The sequence below is a fragment of the Lissotriton vulgaris genome, chromosome 3_1, assembly GCF_964263255.1.
Source record: "Lissotriton vulgaris chromosome 3_1, aLisVul1.2, whole genome shotgun sequence".
NCBI lineage: Eukaryota > Metazoa > Chordata > Amphibia > Caudata > Salamandridae > Lissotriton > Lissotriton vulgaris.
In genome coordinates, this window is record NC_141689.1 from 1,409,141,625 (window position 1) to 1,409,153,812 (window position 12,188).

The following is a 12,188-nucleotide window of genomic DNA, read 5'->3' on the forward strand; positions in this document are numbered from 1 at the left end:
CCCAGCTGCCATTACGGGTGTACTTTGGGTGCTAAATCGGATCCCCTTTGCCCTGAACTAAACCCCAGGTGCTTTGCTCCCACAGCCTTTTGGCCTGATCATGAGCAGCCACCAACCGGAGGCCACCTATCCCGCATTGGATAACATTGGGCCTCAGCACTCTGCACCCAGCCGCCCTAGTGCCGCTGAGGGTGTTTTGAAAGTGCATCCTTGACCCTGGGGGAACCCTGGTTTTAACCCCAGAATACTAACATGCTAGTGGAGTGGTGTGGTTTATAGGTTAGAGGCGGCAGACCCGAGAGCAGAGGACGGCCCGGGACCAGGGTTCAATTCCCGACGCGGCAGGGTCGTGGACCAGGGTCAGCAGACTCGATAATTCTCACCTCGGTGCCTACTCTAACACGGGATCACACTCGGCAACTCTGGGCATTAGCTTGCCTCATCTTCACAACGGCCCCCCACATACGCCGGGGATGCCTGGTTTCACCTTGGAGATACCCAGTAGGGACCATCTCACAGGGAAAGCCAGGACGGGTTTCCCAGCGGTCTACTGCGCAGAGATACTCGTTCGGGAGTCGATTCTAGCGCATTACAAACCCACAATTAATTCAATTAACTCCCACAACAAAGTACTTACCTGTTAACCGTCCTGCAGACTTGCTTTGTTCTATTTGCAACTGTTACTCACATTCCATCTCTGTGGCTTTAGTTCACTATATTCAACATGCCAATAAGTTCAGAAGCACTATATAATAGAGGGGAGTTTATACGGTGATTGCTGAATGACACTGTGTAGGTTCTTGGCATGGTAAAAGCAGTGACCTGATGTATTACACTGATGTAGTATACTGAGCTATAGATATGTTTTTGAAATGTTACAGATAATCAAGTCAAGTCAGAAACCTTTATTTCGGTCAATATGACCATGAAAGCATACAATAAAAGCAGTAAATGTAATACAAGGAAATAGACAAAAAAGGTAATCTAGTAAAATGACATCCCGTTCTATAATTAGGCACTGACATAGTTCCTTATCCCATTTAAGATAGGGTTTATGTTGAATCACTCAATAATCATTACACTTGGTGTTTTTTGTGGTTTTTATGTATCTTTTACGGTTATTTTACGAAATCAAGAATATTTGATAATTATGATAAAAAGCATCCATCAGAACCAGATCTTTAGCTTCCCTGACATGGCTGTTGTACCAGAGAGGAACCGAAGGTCCCCATTTAGATCAGGGTTCCAGGGTAAATTGAAATCACCTCCAACTATTAATTCTCCCCTGGGATTATTCTCCTGGTCTCGAAGGAATCGTTCTTGAGCTGAGTTGAGGGCATAACGGATATGGAATATGTAGTGGTTGACGTAGTTTGAGGTGGAGTTTGACATAGCATCTTTCACTGTCCCACGGGATTTTAGTGTTTTTGGTCCTCCTAAAATGCTTTTTTGCAAAGTATGGCCACTCTCATATTTTGTGTTGTTGGTGAGGCCCAGAATTGGCTGGGTAGTATCTGTGTTGCATTCTAAATTGGCTGTAATGCAGTAAGAAGGTTTCTTGCAGAAAGACTACATATGTACCCTGACTGGTTATTTAACTCCACACCTGCTGTCTTTTGCCTAGGGAATTCAGGCCTTTTATGTTATTCAACAGTAATCTGAATGGCTATTTAGGTTAATTTCATCTGGCCCCCTATGGTAAAAGCTCTCCATCCATAACTCCCTGTGCATAGAGCGATGCTTTCCCCCCTTGATGTACCAACAATAATCAGGTTTATCTGACCAACTAGGCTTAACAATTATCTCTACCATATGCCTAAGCGTCACATGTATTGGAAATGGGGGCAGTGGGAAGGCTGGGGTGGGGGTTTGGGGTGAATGGGAGACAATGACTCTAGGGACATTAAAAAGTTTGAGGCATAGAAGCAGTGAGTGATATGTAAGGTCATGGTTGATGTGGCCCTATGGTTGGTCATCTCATAGTGTGGGAATTTTTCAACTTCCCTTGGCCCCTACCAGAAACCATTGTCCCAGGATCCTCTCTCAGCTTCACATGCTCAGTGTATTGCCATTACCATTGGCAGTTCATGAGTCCACTGTTGGGTCGTCCGGCGCCTTGTGTGTTATTAGTCTCTGGGACCCCAGTATTATCTTTTGCTGCTTCCATTGTCCTCAGGTGTTGAACTGCTTCTTCTTTCACTGCTGCTATGCTAGGTGACTGTGGCCATTGGGGTCTATTGCTTTATTGGATCATCTACCATACTGGTCAGAGTTTGTCCCTGCTTATGCCTCCCAGTCTGATTCCTAAAGTTTCTTTGCTTCTCGTACTGATTGCAGTACCTTTCGCTTGCCCTATGTAGAACATTATAGGTGGAATGAATAGCTGCATTGGTAATGAATTTGCTGTTCTCTTAGGAATTCTCTTGCAGGGCTGGAGTCTCTGTGATTATTCTGGGTGATCGATAAGAGTTCTTGGAAGAGTTGAAGCTTGTGGCCCTTGAAGACTGTGTCTTTCTCACTCATCACATAATTGTGGTCTTCTGAGGAAGGCACTGCATGCAGACTTTGTGAAAGTAAGAAAGAAACCATCATCCACATTATCTTCATCTGCCTTGCCCTTTTAGAAGAGAGAAGAGCTCTATCGCGCAATTCTTTTAACCAAGTGGCCATACAGACATGCAGACAGGCAGACATTGAAGTTCTGAACCCATAAACCGTTGTGTCAACATCTGTTTTGTTACGTTTAGGGGCCTAATCCAAAAAAAGGCTTGTCTTTGTAGCTTGAAAGCAAACAGTGATGTTTTGAAAACTGTCACCTAGCATGGTCATCGGGTGATATACTTGGGCAATACACCAGTTTTTTCTAAAAATCAATCTGTAAACATAGTTTTAAAAGTATATATAGCTGTTAAAAGTGTAGAGAGGGGAGCGGAGAGCTGCAGGAGGCTATTAGGTGAAGAAAAAGCAGCTAGTCCCAAACTTTTTGTGAAACTGGAGGAAATCTTTTGAGCATCCTAAACCAACTTGAAGGGAGCTCCAGTCTGAAGGGGTATTCTGGAGAATGATTCTGTGGTGGCCTATGCATAATCTAATCTGAATGACACACAGAATGCGCTTGCTGTCTGACGTTCAGTGCAACAAAAGGTATTGTGTTATGTAAATAATTTGAATAGTAAATTCTACAATACAATACAATATGTCAAAGTGTAACAACGGAAGAGTTGTAGGGACGATCTTGCAAAGCTGTTCATTGGAGGAAAGGGTCTAAGGCCATCGCTTCTATTTTAGTTTGGATATGCCCCTTGATGCACACATCCATATATTTCAGCATGTTCTTTTGGCATTTACTATTGAACAAGTTACTTACCTTCGGTAACGATATATCTGTAAGAAACATTAGTTAGTGTTAGATTCCTTACCTTAGAATATCCCCAGGCGTCAGTCTGGATCCGGAAACTTTTGCGTAGCAGTACCCCTGCGCGTCGGTAGGCGTCGTCTGCAGGCGTCCCCTGCGGCTCCGCGTCCGTCGTTGGCGTCGTGCGCCGTGATGACGTCGCTGGAGTATATAGACGCCGCCTCCGCGCGCTGACGTCAGTTCTTTGCACACAGCATTTCCGCGCCAGGAGACGCAGAGCCATGAGAGAACCAACACTGGTGCCATGTAAAACTAGGGCCCTGAAAGGGATGACCTTAACCCTAGGTATCAGTTCGCAGAACGGGGAGGATGGGTGGGTTCGGTAAGGAATCTAACACTAACTAATGTTTCTTACAGATATATCGTTACCGAAGGTAAGTAACTTGTTCATCTGAAAGAAACACGTTAGTGTTAGATTCCTTACCTTAGAATACATACCCCAGCAATACCAACCCCGGTGGTGGGTCTGCGAACCAATACAATACTACACCAGAAAGTCCTGGAGGACAGAACGGCCAAAGAAGCCATCCCTCCGGACTTGACTGTCCAGGCAGTAGTGCCTCGCAAATGTGTGCAGCGAGGCCCACGTAGCCGCTTGGCAAATGTCCTGCAAGGGGACTCCCCGGCCCAGGGCAGTAGTAGCCGCCGTGGCCCGAGTGGAATGGGCCCTCAGCCCAACAGGAGGCTCCTTCCGAGCCAAAGAGTAGCACGCTTTGATGCAGAGGACGACCCATCGAGAGATGGTTCGTTTACAAACCGCCCGTCCCTTCTTCGCACCCACGTAGCCAACAAACAGTTGGTCATCCACCCGGAACTGGCGTGTGCGATCCATGTAGAATGAAAGCGCACGTTTTGGGTCCAGACGGTGGAGCCGCTCTTCATCCTTTGAAGGATGCGGAGGCGGGAAGAAGGAAGGGAGGGTGATGGACTGCCCGATGTGAAAGGCCGAAACAACCTTGGGCAGGAAAGAAGGTCTAGTCCTCAGAACCACCTTATCAGGATGAATTGACAGGAAAGGAGGTTGGACAGAAAGAGCCTGGAGCTCACTCACTCTCCTGGCAGAGGTGATGGCAACCAGGAAAGCCGTCTTTAAAGTCAGGAGACGGAGAGGACAAGAATGAAGGGGCTCAAAGGGAGCACACATCAGGAAGGTCAGAACCAGGTTCAAATCCCACTGAGGCATCACAAACGGAACAGGTGGAAACATGTGAGTGATGCCTTTTAAGAACCGAGTTACAATCGGGGATTTGAACAAAGAAGGCTGATCAGGAAGCCTCAAAAAGGCTGAAAGGGCAGAAAGGTAGCCCTTGATAGTGCCCAGAGCAGAGCCCTGCTGGGCAAGAGAAAGAAGAAACCGAAGAACCTCCGAAAGAGGGGCAGAGAGAGGATCCACAGCCTTTGCTGTGCACCATGCCACAAATCTGTTCCACCGACAGGCGTATACCGACTTAGTGGAGGGACGCCTGGCTGCCAGAATAACATCACAGACTTCAGGAGGCAAGTCAAATGGCCTCAACTGCCGCCGCTCAATCTCCAAGCATGGAGGTGGAGACTGGACAGGTTCGGGTGGAGGACCGTCCCCTGCTGCTGCGACAGAAGGTCCTCCTGAAGGGGCAGGCGGATCGGGGGACCGACTGACATGCTGAGTAGCTCGGGATACCAGTATCTTCGAGCCCAGTCCGGAGCCACAAGGATAACTTGGGCCCGGTCGCGCCTGATCTTCTTCAGCACTCTGGGCAGAAGTGGTATAGGCGGAAAGGCGTATAACAGACCGCAACTCCACTCGCGCCGAAAGGCGTCGCCGTGCGAGTGCCGTCTTGGAAACTCCAACGCGCAGAACTGATGACATTGCGCGTTCTCTTCTGTGGCGAATAGATCTAACCAAGGCTCTCCCCATCGCAGAAAGAGACCTTGCGCCACGTCCGAGTTCAGACGCCATTCGTGATCCATCGAGCACCGACGGCTGAGTTCGTCCGCTCTGGCGTTCAGAGAACCTGCCAGGTGTTGAACCGTCAGAATCACGCCCTGACGTTCCAGCCATTGCCAGAGGCGCAGAGCCTCCTGGCAAAGGGTCCATGACCCCACTCCGCCCTGTTTGTTGCAGTACCACATGGCGGTGGTGTTGTCGGTGAACACCTGCACTACACTCCCGTTGACAAAGGGGAGGAATGCCTTCAGTGCCAGACGAATCGCCCGCAGCTCCAACAGGTTGATATGGAGCCGGGACTCCGCCGGAGACCAGATGCCTCTGATCTCTGCCTCTCCCAAGTGGCCACCCCAGCCCTGGAGGGACGCGTCCGTCACGACAACGTGCTCCGGTTGGGGAAGGGAGAGGGACTTGCCCCTGACCCAGTCGCGGTCCGTAAGCCACCACTGCAGTTGTCTCGCAGTGCCCTCCGAGATCAAGACGTGGTCGGACAAGTTGCCCTGATGCTGGGCCCACTGAAACTTCAGGTCCCACTGCAGAGCCCGCATCCGCCACCGGGCGTGATGCACCAGAAGGATGCAGGAAGCCATCAGTCCCAGCAGCCGCAGCGTCAACCTGACCGAAACTCGGGATAGCGGCTGAAAGATGGGAATCAAAGCCTGAATATCCCGAACCCGCCGTTCCGGAGGATAAACCCGAAACTGCGCCGAGTCCAGAACCGCTCCGATGAAAAGGAGCTTTTGAGAGGGACACAGGTGTGATTTCGGCACATTGATGGAGAACCCCAGGTCGTGCAAGAGGTCTGCCGTCATCTGAAGGTGGTGGACGACTGTCTGGGGCGAGCCCGCCTTCAACAACCAGTCGTCTAGGTAGGGGAAGACTGAAACCCCTAACCTGCGCAGATGGGCTGCGACCACCGCCATCACCTTTGTGAACACCCGTGGGGCGCTGGTAAGGCCGAAGGGGAGCACGATAAACTGAAAGTGCTCCAGGCCTACCGTGAACCGCAGGTAACGCCGATGGGCCGGCAGGACGGGGATGTGAAAATAGGCGTCCTGCAAGTCCAACGCTACCATCCAGTCTTGCGGGTCTAGAGCAGCCAAGACCTGAGCTAACGTCAACATCTTGAACTTCTCCTTCCGGAGGAAGCCGTTGACGTTCCTTAGATCCAAGATAGGACGTAGGCCCCCCTTGTCCTTCTTGGGCACCAGAAAGTAGTGGGAATAACAACCACGCCCTACTTCTGGCCCAGGAACGCGCTCGATGGCCCCCTTGGCCAAGAGGGCCGTAACTTCCTCCTGCAGAAGTGTCAAGTGGTCCCCCGACACACGGTGGTTCTGCGGTGGCATGGCTGGAGGAGAGGTCTCGAAGGGGAGGGAGTAGCCCCTTCGGACAATTTGCAGCACCCACCTGTCCGAAGTGATCGTGCGCCAGTGAGCGTGGTGATGGCGAACCCTGCCACCCACTGGCGTCACATGGGGCCGAAAGCACGGACTAGGAGGATTTTGGGGTAGATGCTGCGGGGGAGGGTGTGGTCTGACCCCGCCGTTGTCCCCGACCGCCACCACGGCGGTTTCCACGGCCGCCACCGCGTTGAAAGGATTGTTGCGGCGCGTGGCTGGCAGCACGTGTGGGGGCGCCCCTTCCTTGGCCACGAAAGGGGCGAAACGAACCCGGTTGCTGACGCTGGGTCGAGAGACCCAAGGACTTGGCCGTGACCCTGGAGTCCTTGAAGCGTTCCAGCGCGTGGTCCGCCTTGTCACCGAACAGGTGACAGCCATCAAACGGCATGTCCATCAATGTACTCTGGACATCTGCCGAAAAATTGGCGGATCTCAGCCAGGCGTGGCGACGAATCGCCACCGTCGTTGACATAGCTCTGCCTAGCGAGTCGGTCGTATCAAGACCACACCGTATTGAATATTTCGCTGCATCTCGGCCCTCAGCCACAGCCTGACCGAGTTTTGCCCGCACCTCCATGGGGCATTCTGGCAGCAGTTCCGCGACCGTATCCCACACAGAGTGGGTGTAGCGGCCCAAGAGGCAGGCGGTGTTGCAAGACCGCAGGCCCAAACTAATGGACGAGAAGACCTTCTTGCCAAATTGGTCATACCTCTTGGATTCCCGGTCGGGAGGGGCCGACGGGAATGCGGACTGGGAGGTCGAGGCCTGGATCACCAGACTCTCAGGAGTGGGGTGGGTAGACAGGAACTTGGGGTCGTCCGGACAAGGACGGTGGCGCCTGGCCACGTTCCGATCGACAGGCGCACCTGAAGCGGGCCTGGACCACGTGCCCAACAGAACGTCCGACAAGGCTTCATTAAACGGCAGCAGTGGCTCCTGTGGGCATGACTGCGGTTTGAAGACCTCGGTGAGGATGTTAGGCCTCACGGCCGCGACGGGGAGCTCAAGGTGTAAGGCCTTGGCAGCCCTCATCAGCACCACAGAATATGCAGCTCCCTCCACCGATGCCACGGAAGGAGGAGAGATCAAACCAGGGTTAGGAGAGTCGTCCAGACCACTGGCATCCCCCAAGTCACCTGTCCAGTCCGGGTCATACTGGCACTCGCATGACAGAGGGTCCTCGGACCCCTCCCAACCTTCACCGAACTCTTCATCTTCTCCGTATTCGGAGTCAACGATGTAGACCGGCTCCTCGGGGTTCATGGGCCCCATCGGCGCCGGGACCGGCGTCGAGCGACGCCCGTCCGGCCCCGCGTCCGGCGTCGGCGAAGGTAAGGGGACGGCGCCGCCCGGAGCCGGCGCCGGAGCCCCAGTGCCGCCCGAAGCCGGCACCGAGGAACCGGCGTCGCGCGGAGGCGGAGCCGCGGGCAACCCCGATGGAATCGGCGCCGGGTTGGATGGGCGTCCATCCGGCGTCGACCCCGAAGGCCCTAGCGGCGCCGGGATCGGTGCCGCCGGCGCCGCCGGAATCGGAGCATCCGACGGCGTCGAGGTAGGGTCAGCAGAACCGCTAGGGCCCCCGGACGGGTTCACTGGGCCCGTAGGCGCCGTGGAACCCGCCGGAGGAGACAGGGCCCTCATGGCCATGAGGAACGCCTCTATCTCCTCAGGCGTCGCACCGTGCCCAGGGACCTGAGGGTATGGGGCAGGCTGCGCCGGCGACTCTCGCGGAGCCGCGGGGTTGGGGTCACCCGAACCCCCAGCCGCATAGCGCGAGCGTCGGGGGGAGTCGGGGGTACGATGACGACGCCCCGACTTCTTGTGTTTCTTACCTGACGAGGATGACGAGTGGTGTCGACTTCCGGAACGCTCGGCGCGGCCCCGAGACCGCTCCCTCGAACGCTCTCTCGACCTCCGGCCGGACCGGGACCGCTCCCGGTCCCGACGTGGGGCCGACACCCGGAGCTCCAGTAGCTTGCGGGACCGCTCCCGTCTAGCTTTGCTGGTGAGGGCCCGGCAGTCGACGCAGGAGTCCACGTCGTGGTCGGGGCCCAGACACCGGAGACAGAGGCGGTGATGGTCTGTGACCGACATCGTGCGCTCACAGTCATCACAGTGCTTGAACCCAGGCATCCTAATAGGCACAAAGTGATAACAACTCGAAAAAACTTGGTCAAAGACCGGAGTACTGCTCTTCAGATCTGCGTCCACTGGCGCGGAAAAAAGAAGAACTGACGTCAGCGCGCGGAGGCGGCGTCTATATACTCCAGCGACGTCATCACGGCGCATGACGCCAACGACGGACGCGGAGCCGCAGGGGGCGCCTGCAGACGACGCCTACCGACGCGCAGGGGTACTGCTACGCAAAAGTTTCCGGATCCAGACTGACGCCTGGGGATATTCTAAGGTAAGGAATCTAACACTAACGTGTTTCTTTCAGATGTACAGAACTTACAAAGCAGGATTATTTGGACTGCTGTACATTGTCTCTATCCGGTGAATTGAGCGTGTGTCACGGGGGTCCTGTCTGGCCAGGGCAGGGTGAGGACTTTAACTCCTGTTCATTTCCACCCCCAGAACAGGACGCATACGGTCCCTTTAATGCCGCCTGGGCTTTCCCGGGGGTGGAAACCTCGGCCGTGACGTCACCATCATTCCGCCAATCCGGGACAGAGGAGGCGCTCAAAACACTCAAGCAGGAAGAAGATGGCGCGAAAGCCGGAGGAGGAACTGGAGATGAGAAGCCGGAGCCGACCTGCGTTCCTATCGAGTGGCCCCGGAAGGAGGAGGACGAAGATACCGGACACGGCCAGCCCAGCGAAACCAACACGCCAGGAGGCCACCGTCAACACGAGTCGCCCCGCCGCACTTCTGGAGAAGTGGGGCTGGACAAGGTATAGGATCGCATTCGGAGACTTGCTTTTTCACGGGGTGGGACCGGGTAGGGGTGGGTGAGGGAGGTCACGGGATTGCGTGTGTGGGTTGTTTCACTACCTCGTCCCCGAGCACACCTCTAGCGCCTATCTCTTAATTAGCTGTTGTTCGGCTGTATTCAAGAACTGGTGTCAGTCCCTGGTGATCCCCTCACTCCCCTTCCCCCCTCTTCCATACCCAGAACCCAGATTCAAACAGTAACCCCGAGGTTTCTTTCTTTTTCATGCCCTTGCTGGAGAGCTGACGCGGACCCCCTGGGTGTAGCACCGAAGGCAGGAACGGGATCCAGGAAGGACTTCTGGCCACGTCTTCGGAGACCCACAATACCGTCTACTTCTTTTGTTTTCATTTCACCCCAGAGATGGGTGTTATTACCTTGGATTATATTTCCTTAAAAAAATAAAACTGCATAAGAAGCTCTGCAAGTGGTCCCCCCCTTTTATTCCTCTGAGACACCCCCCCCCCCTTGCATTGGTCACAGCGTTGTAATTCTTTGAGGTGCACTGATAGGATAGTTGTAATTTGCGGAATGTGGTATGTTATTTACAAGCTGTTTTTAATGACAGTAAAATAGGTGGTGGCGTGTAGCAGAAATATATTTCCATGGAATTTTGCAAGATGACTTCACTACAGTGTTTACAGAAAATAATGATGACCAATTAAAATAACAGAACAATAATTCAAACAGAATTACCTTTAACAGGTGCAAAAGAAGGCCGTAGGTTGTCCAAGTGATGGAAAAAAGTCTTGTCACACATAGAACTCAATGGGGGGACTATACCAGCAATTTCATTGATGACTTTGCTTCTAACACGCTTTGGTGGATGAGGCTTTTTGAACAACTGTTACAAAGAAAAAGTCATATGTTAATGTGTTGACATCATAGGGGTAGTGAACTTTAGCAGCTTAAGTGGGGGCTACCACTGGACCTACTGAAACGTTTATTAGTTTCATTTTTTATTCTGTCGACAAACGGTCATAAAGTCCCGGTTAAGGAATATCAGGTCAGGACTAGGATTGAGGGATAAGTGCAACTTAGTGAGCCAAGTTCATTTAAAGAAATGATGAAAATATTGAAAATGGTGAGGCAGCCAACAGAACAAAAGGAAAGGGAAAGTTAAGAGGGACAAATAGAGAGAGGAAAGATTGGAGATAGAAAGTGGAAATGATAATATGGAAAAGGCAAAAAGAAAACATGGAAGTAAGAAAATGGGAAAGGAAGAGGTAAATAGGATGGAGCGAAATAGGAAGGAAGGAAAGGTAAGAGGATAGACGAAAGAAAGGGGACAAGGATAGATGGGTGGAAGGATTAACAGATGAAAGTGTATTGATAGAATTATGGATGGATGAGTAATGGGATTGATGAGCAAACTGAAGAATAGAATGGTGAAAGGACTGATGGAAGTGTGAAGTGATGGAAAGGTGAAAGAAGGCAAGAATGGAGGGTGGCACGATGAATGAGCAGATGGGTGAATGTAAGGTGAATGGAACTATTCTAGGGAGAGTCACATTGCTTACTCTGTGTCATTACAGGTTTAGTTCTCTGTGTGTGTGTGTGCGTTGGGGGTATTATAATTTTCTGGTTTATCCCCTGGCTAACAATGTTACATTGTGAAACAGCAACAGATGTTACCTATAATCATAAATAGGTCAAGTTTCATTGCAAACATAGGTCCACAAATAAAAAAAGAAACAAGCACAGTACCTAATTATTAGTTATAATCATGATTAACTAACTACAAAGTAAACCTCAACAGTCATAGGTCAAGTTAGCATGTGCCATGCCGGCGCCTCTATTTTAATCTTCACTACAGTGAAGAGAAGACAGTAATAGAAGGCATTGTAACCTGTTTGGGTATTTGTCCAAAGTTGTTGATGAATCCAATGGTTGCCGTCTCCTTCAAGGGGTCATTGATGTTGTAAATATCCACCTGTCCTTCGTAGAAGAGATGATGGAACACATTGACAGCTTCTACTGCTGCAGGACCTTGTTGCTTGTACCCAAAGATCAGGTCAATCCACTCGTGCAGATGTGCGCTCACATAATCACACTCCAGGGCCTGCATTGAATCATCATAATACAGAAAGGACAGAAGAGATTATTTATAGTAGTTGCCAGAGGAAACCTCTTTTTTTTTAAATTTGTTGGAGTTTCAGTAGGACAAACAGCATGCATTTCATACAGATACAGTAGTTACAAGTAACTCATTTTAATCCCTTGCACTTCATCTGTCAGAAAGAGCATCCAATATCTATTTTCAACCTCAAACTAGCACAAGTAAAGATCACACACGACATACATATCCAGTCTTTAAGCAAGAAACAAGTGCATTTGAATTCTTCATATATGTCAGGAACAGAAAGTGGTTGCTAGTGGAATAAGTAACATCAGGAAATGCACAGTTCACACATATAAAAGCCTACATCACACACTTCCCTTTTCCCCTAACTGCTCTTTACACAAATCAGTTAAGTTCTGGCTTTCCACTAAGAGTTTGATACTGCAAC

The 12,188-nt window shown here is 51.4% G+C and overlaps 1 protein-coding gene across 4 annotated transcripts in view; it reads right to left on the bottom strand.

Annotated features, from left to right (window-relative positions):
- The window catches only part of WDFY3 (WD repeat and FYVE domain containing 3), a 2,050,643-nt gene that overhangs the window by 279,327 nt on the left and 1,759,128 nt on the right, over positions 1–12,188 (bottom strand). For all 4 annotated transcript variants that reach the window (XM_086961876.1, XM_086961875.1, XM_086961873.1 and 1 more), the window contains 2 exons: positions 11,528–11,740; positions 10,375–10,522 (listed from right to left, as the gene is read on the bottom strand). In XM_086961876.1, the coding sequence (XP_086818002.1) occupies positions 10,375–10,522; positions 11,528–11,740 (361 nt within the window). The remainder of the gene's footprint in view (positions 1–10,374; positions 10,523–11,527; positions 11,741–12,188) is intronic.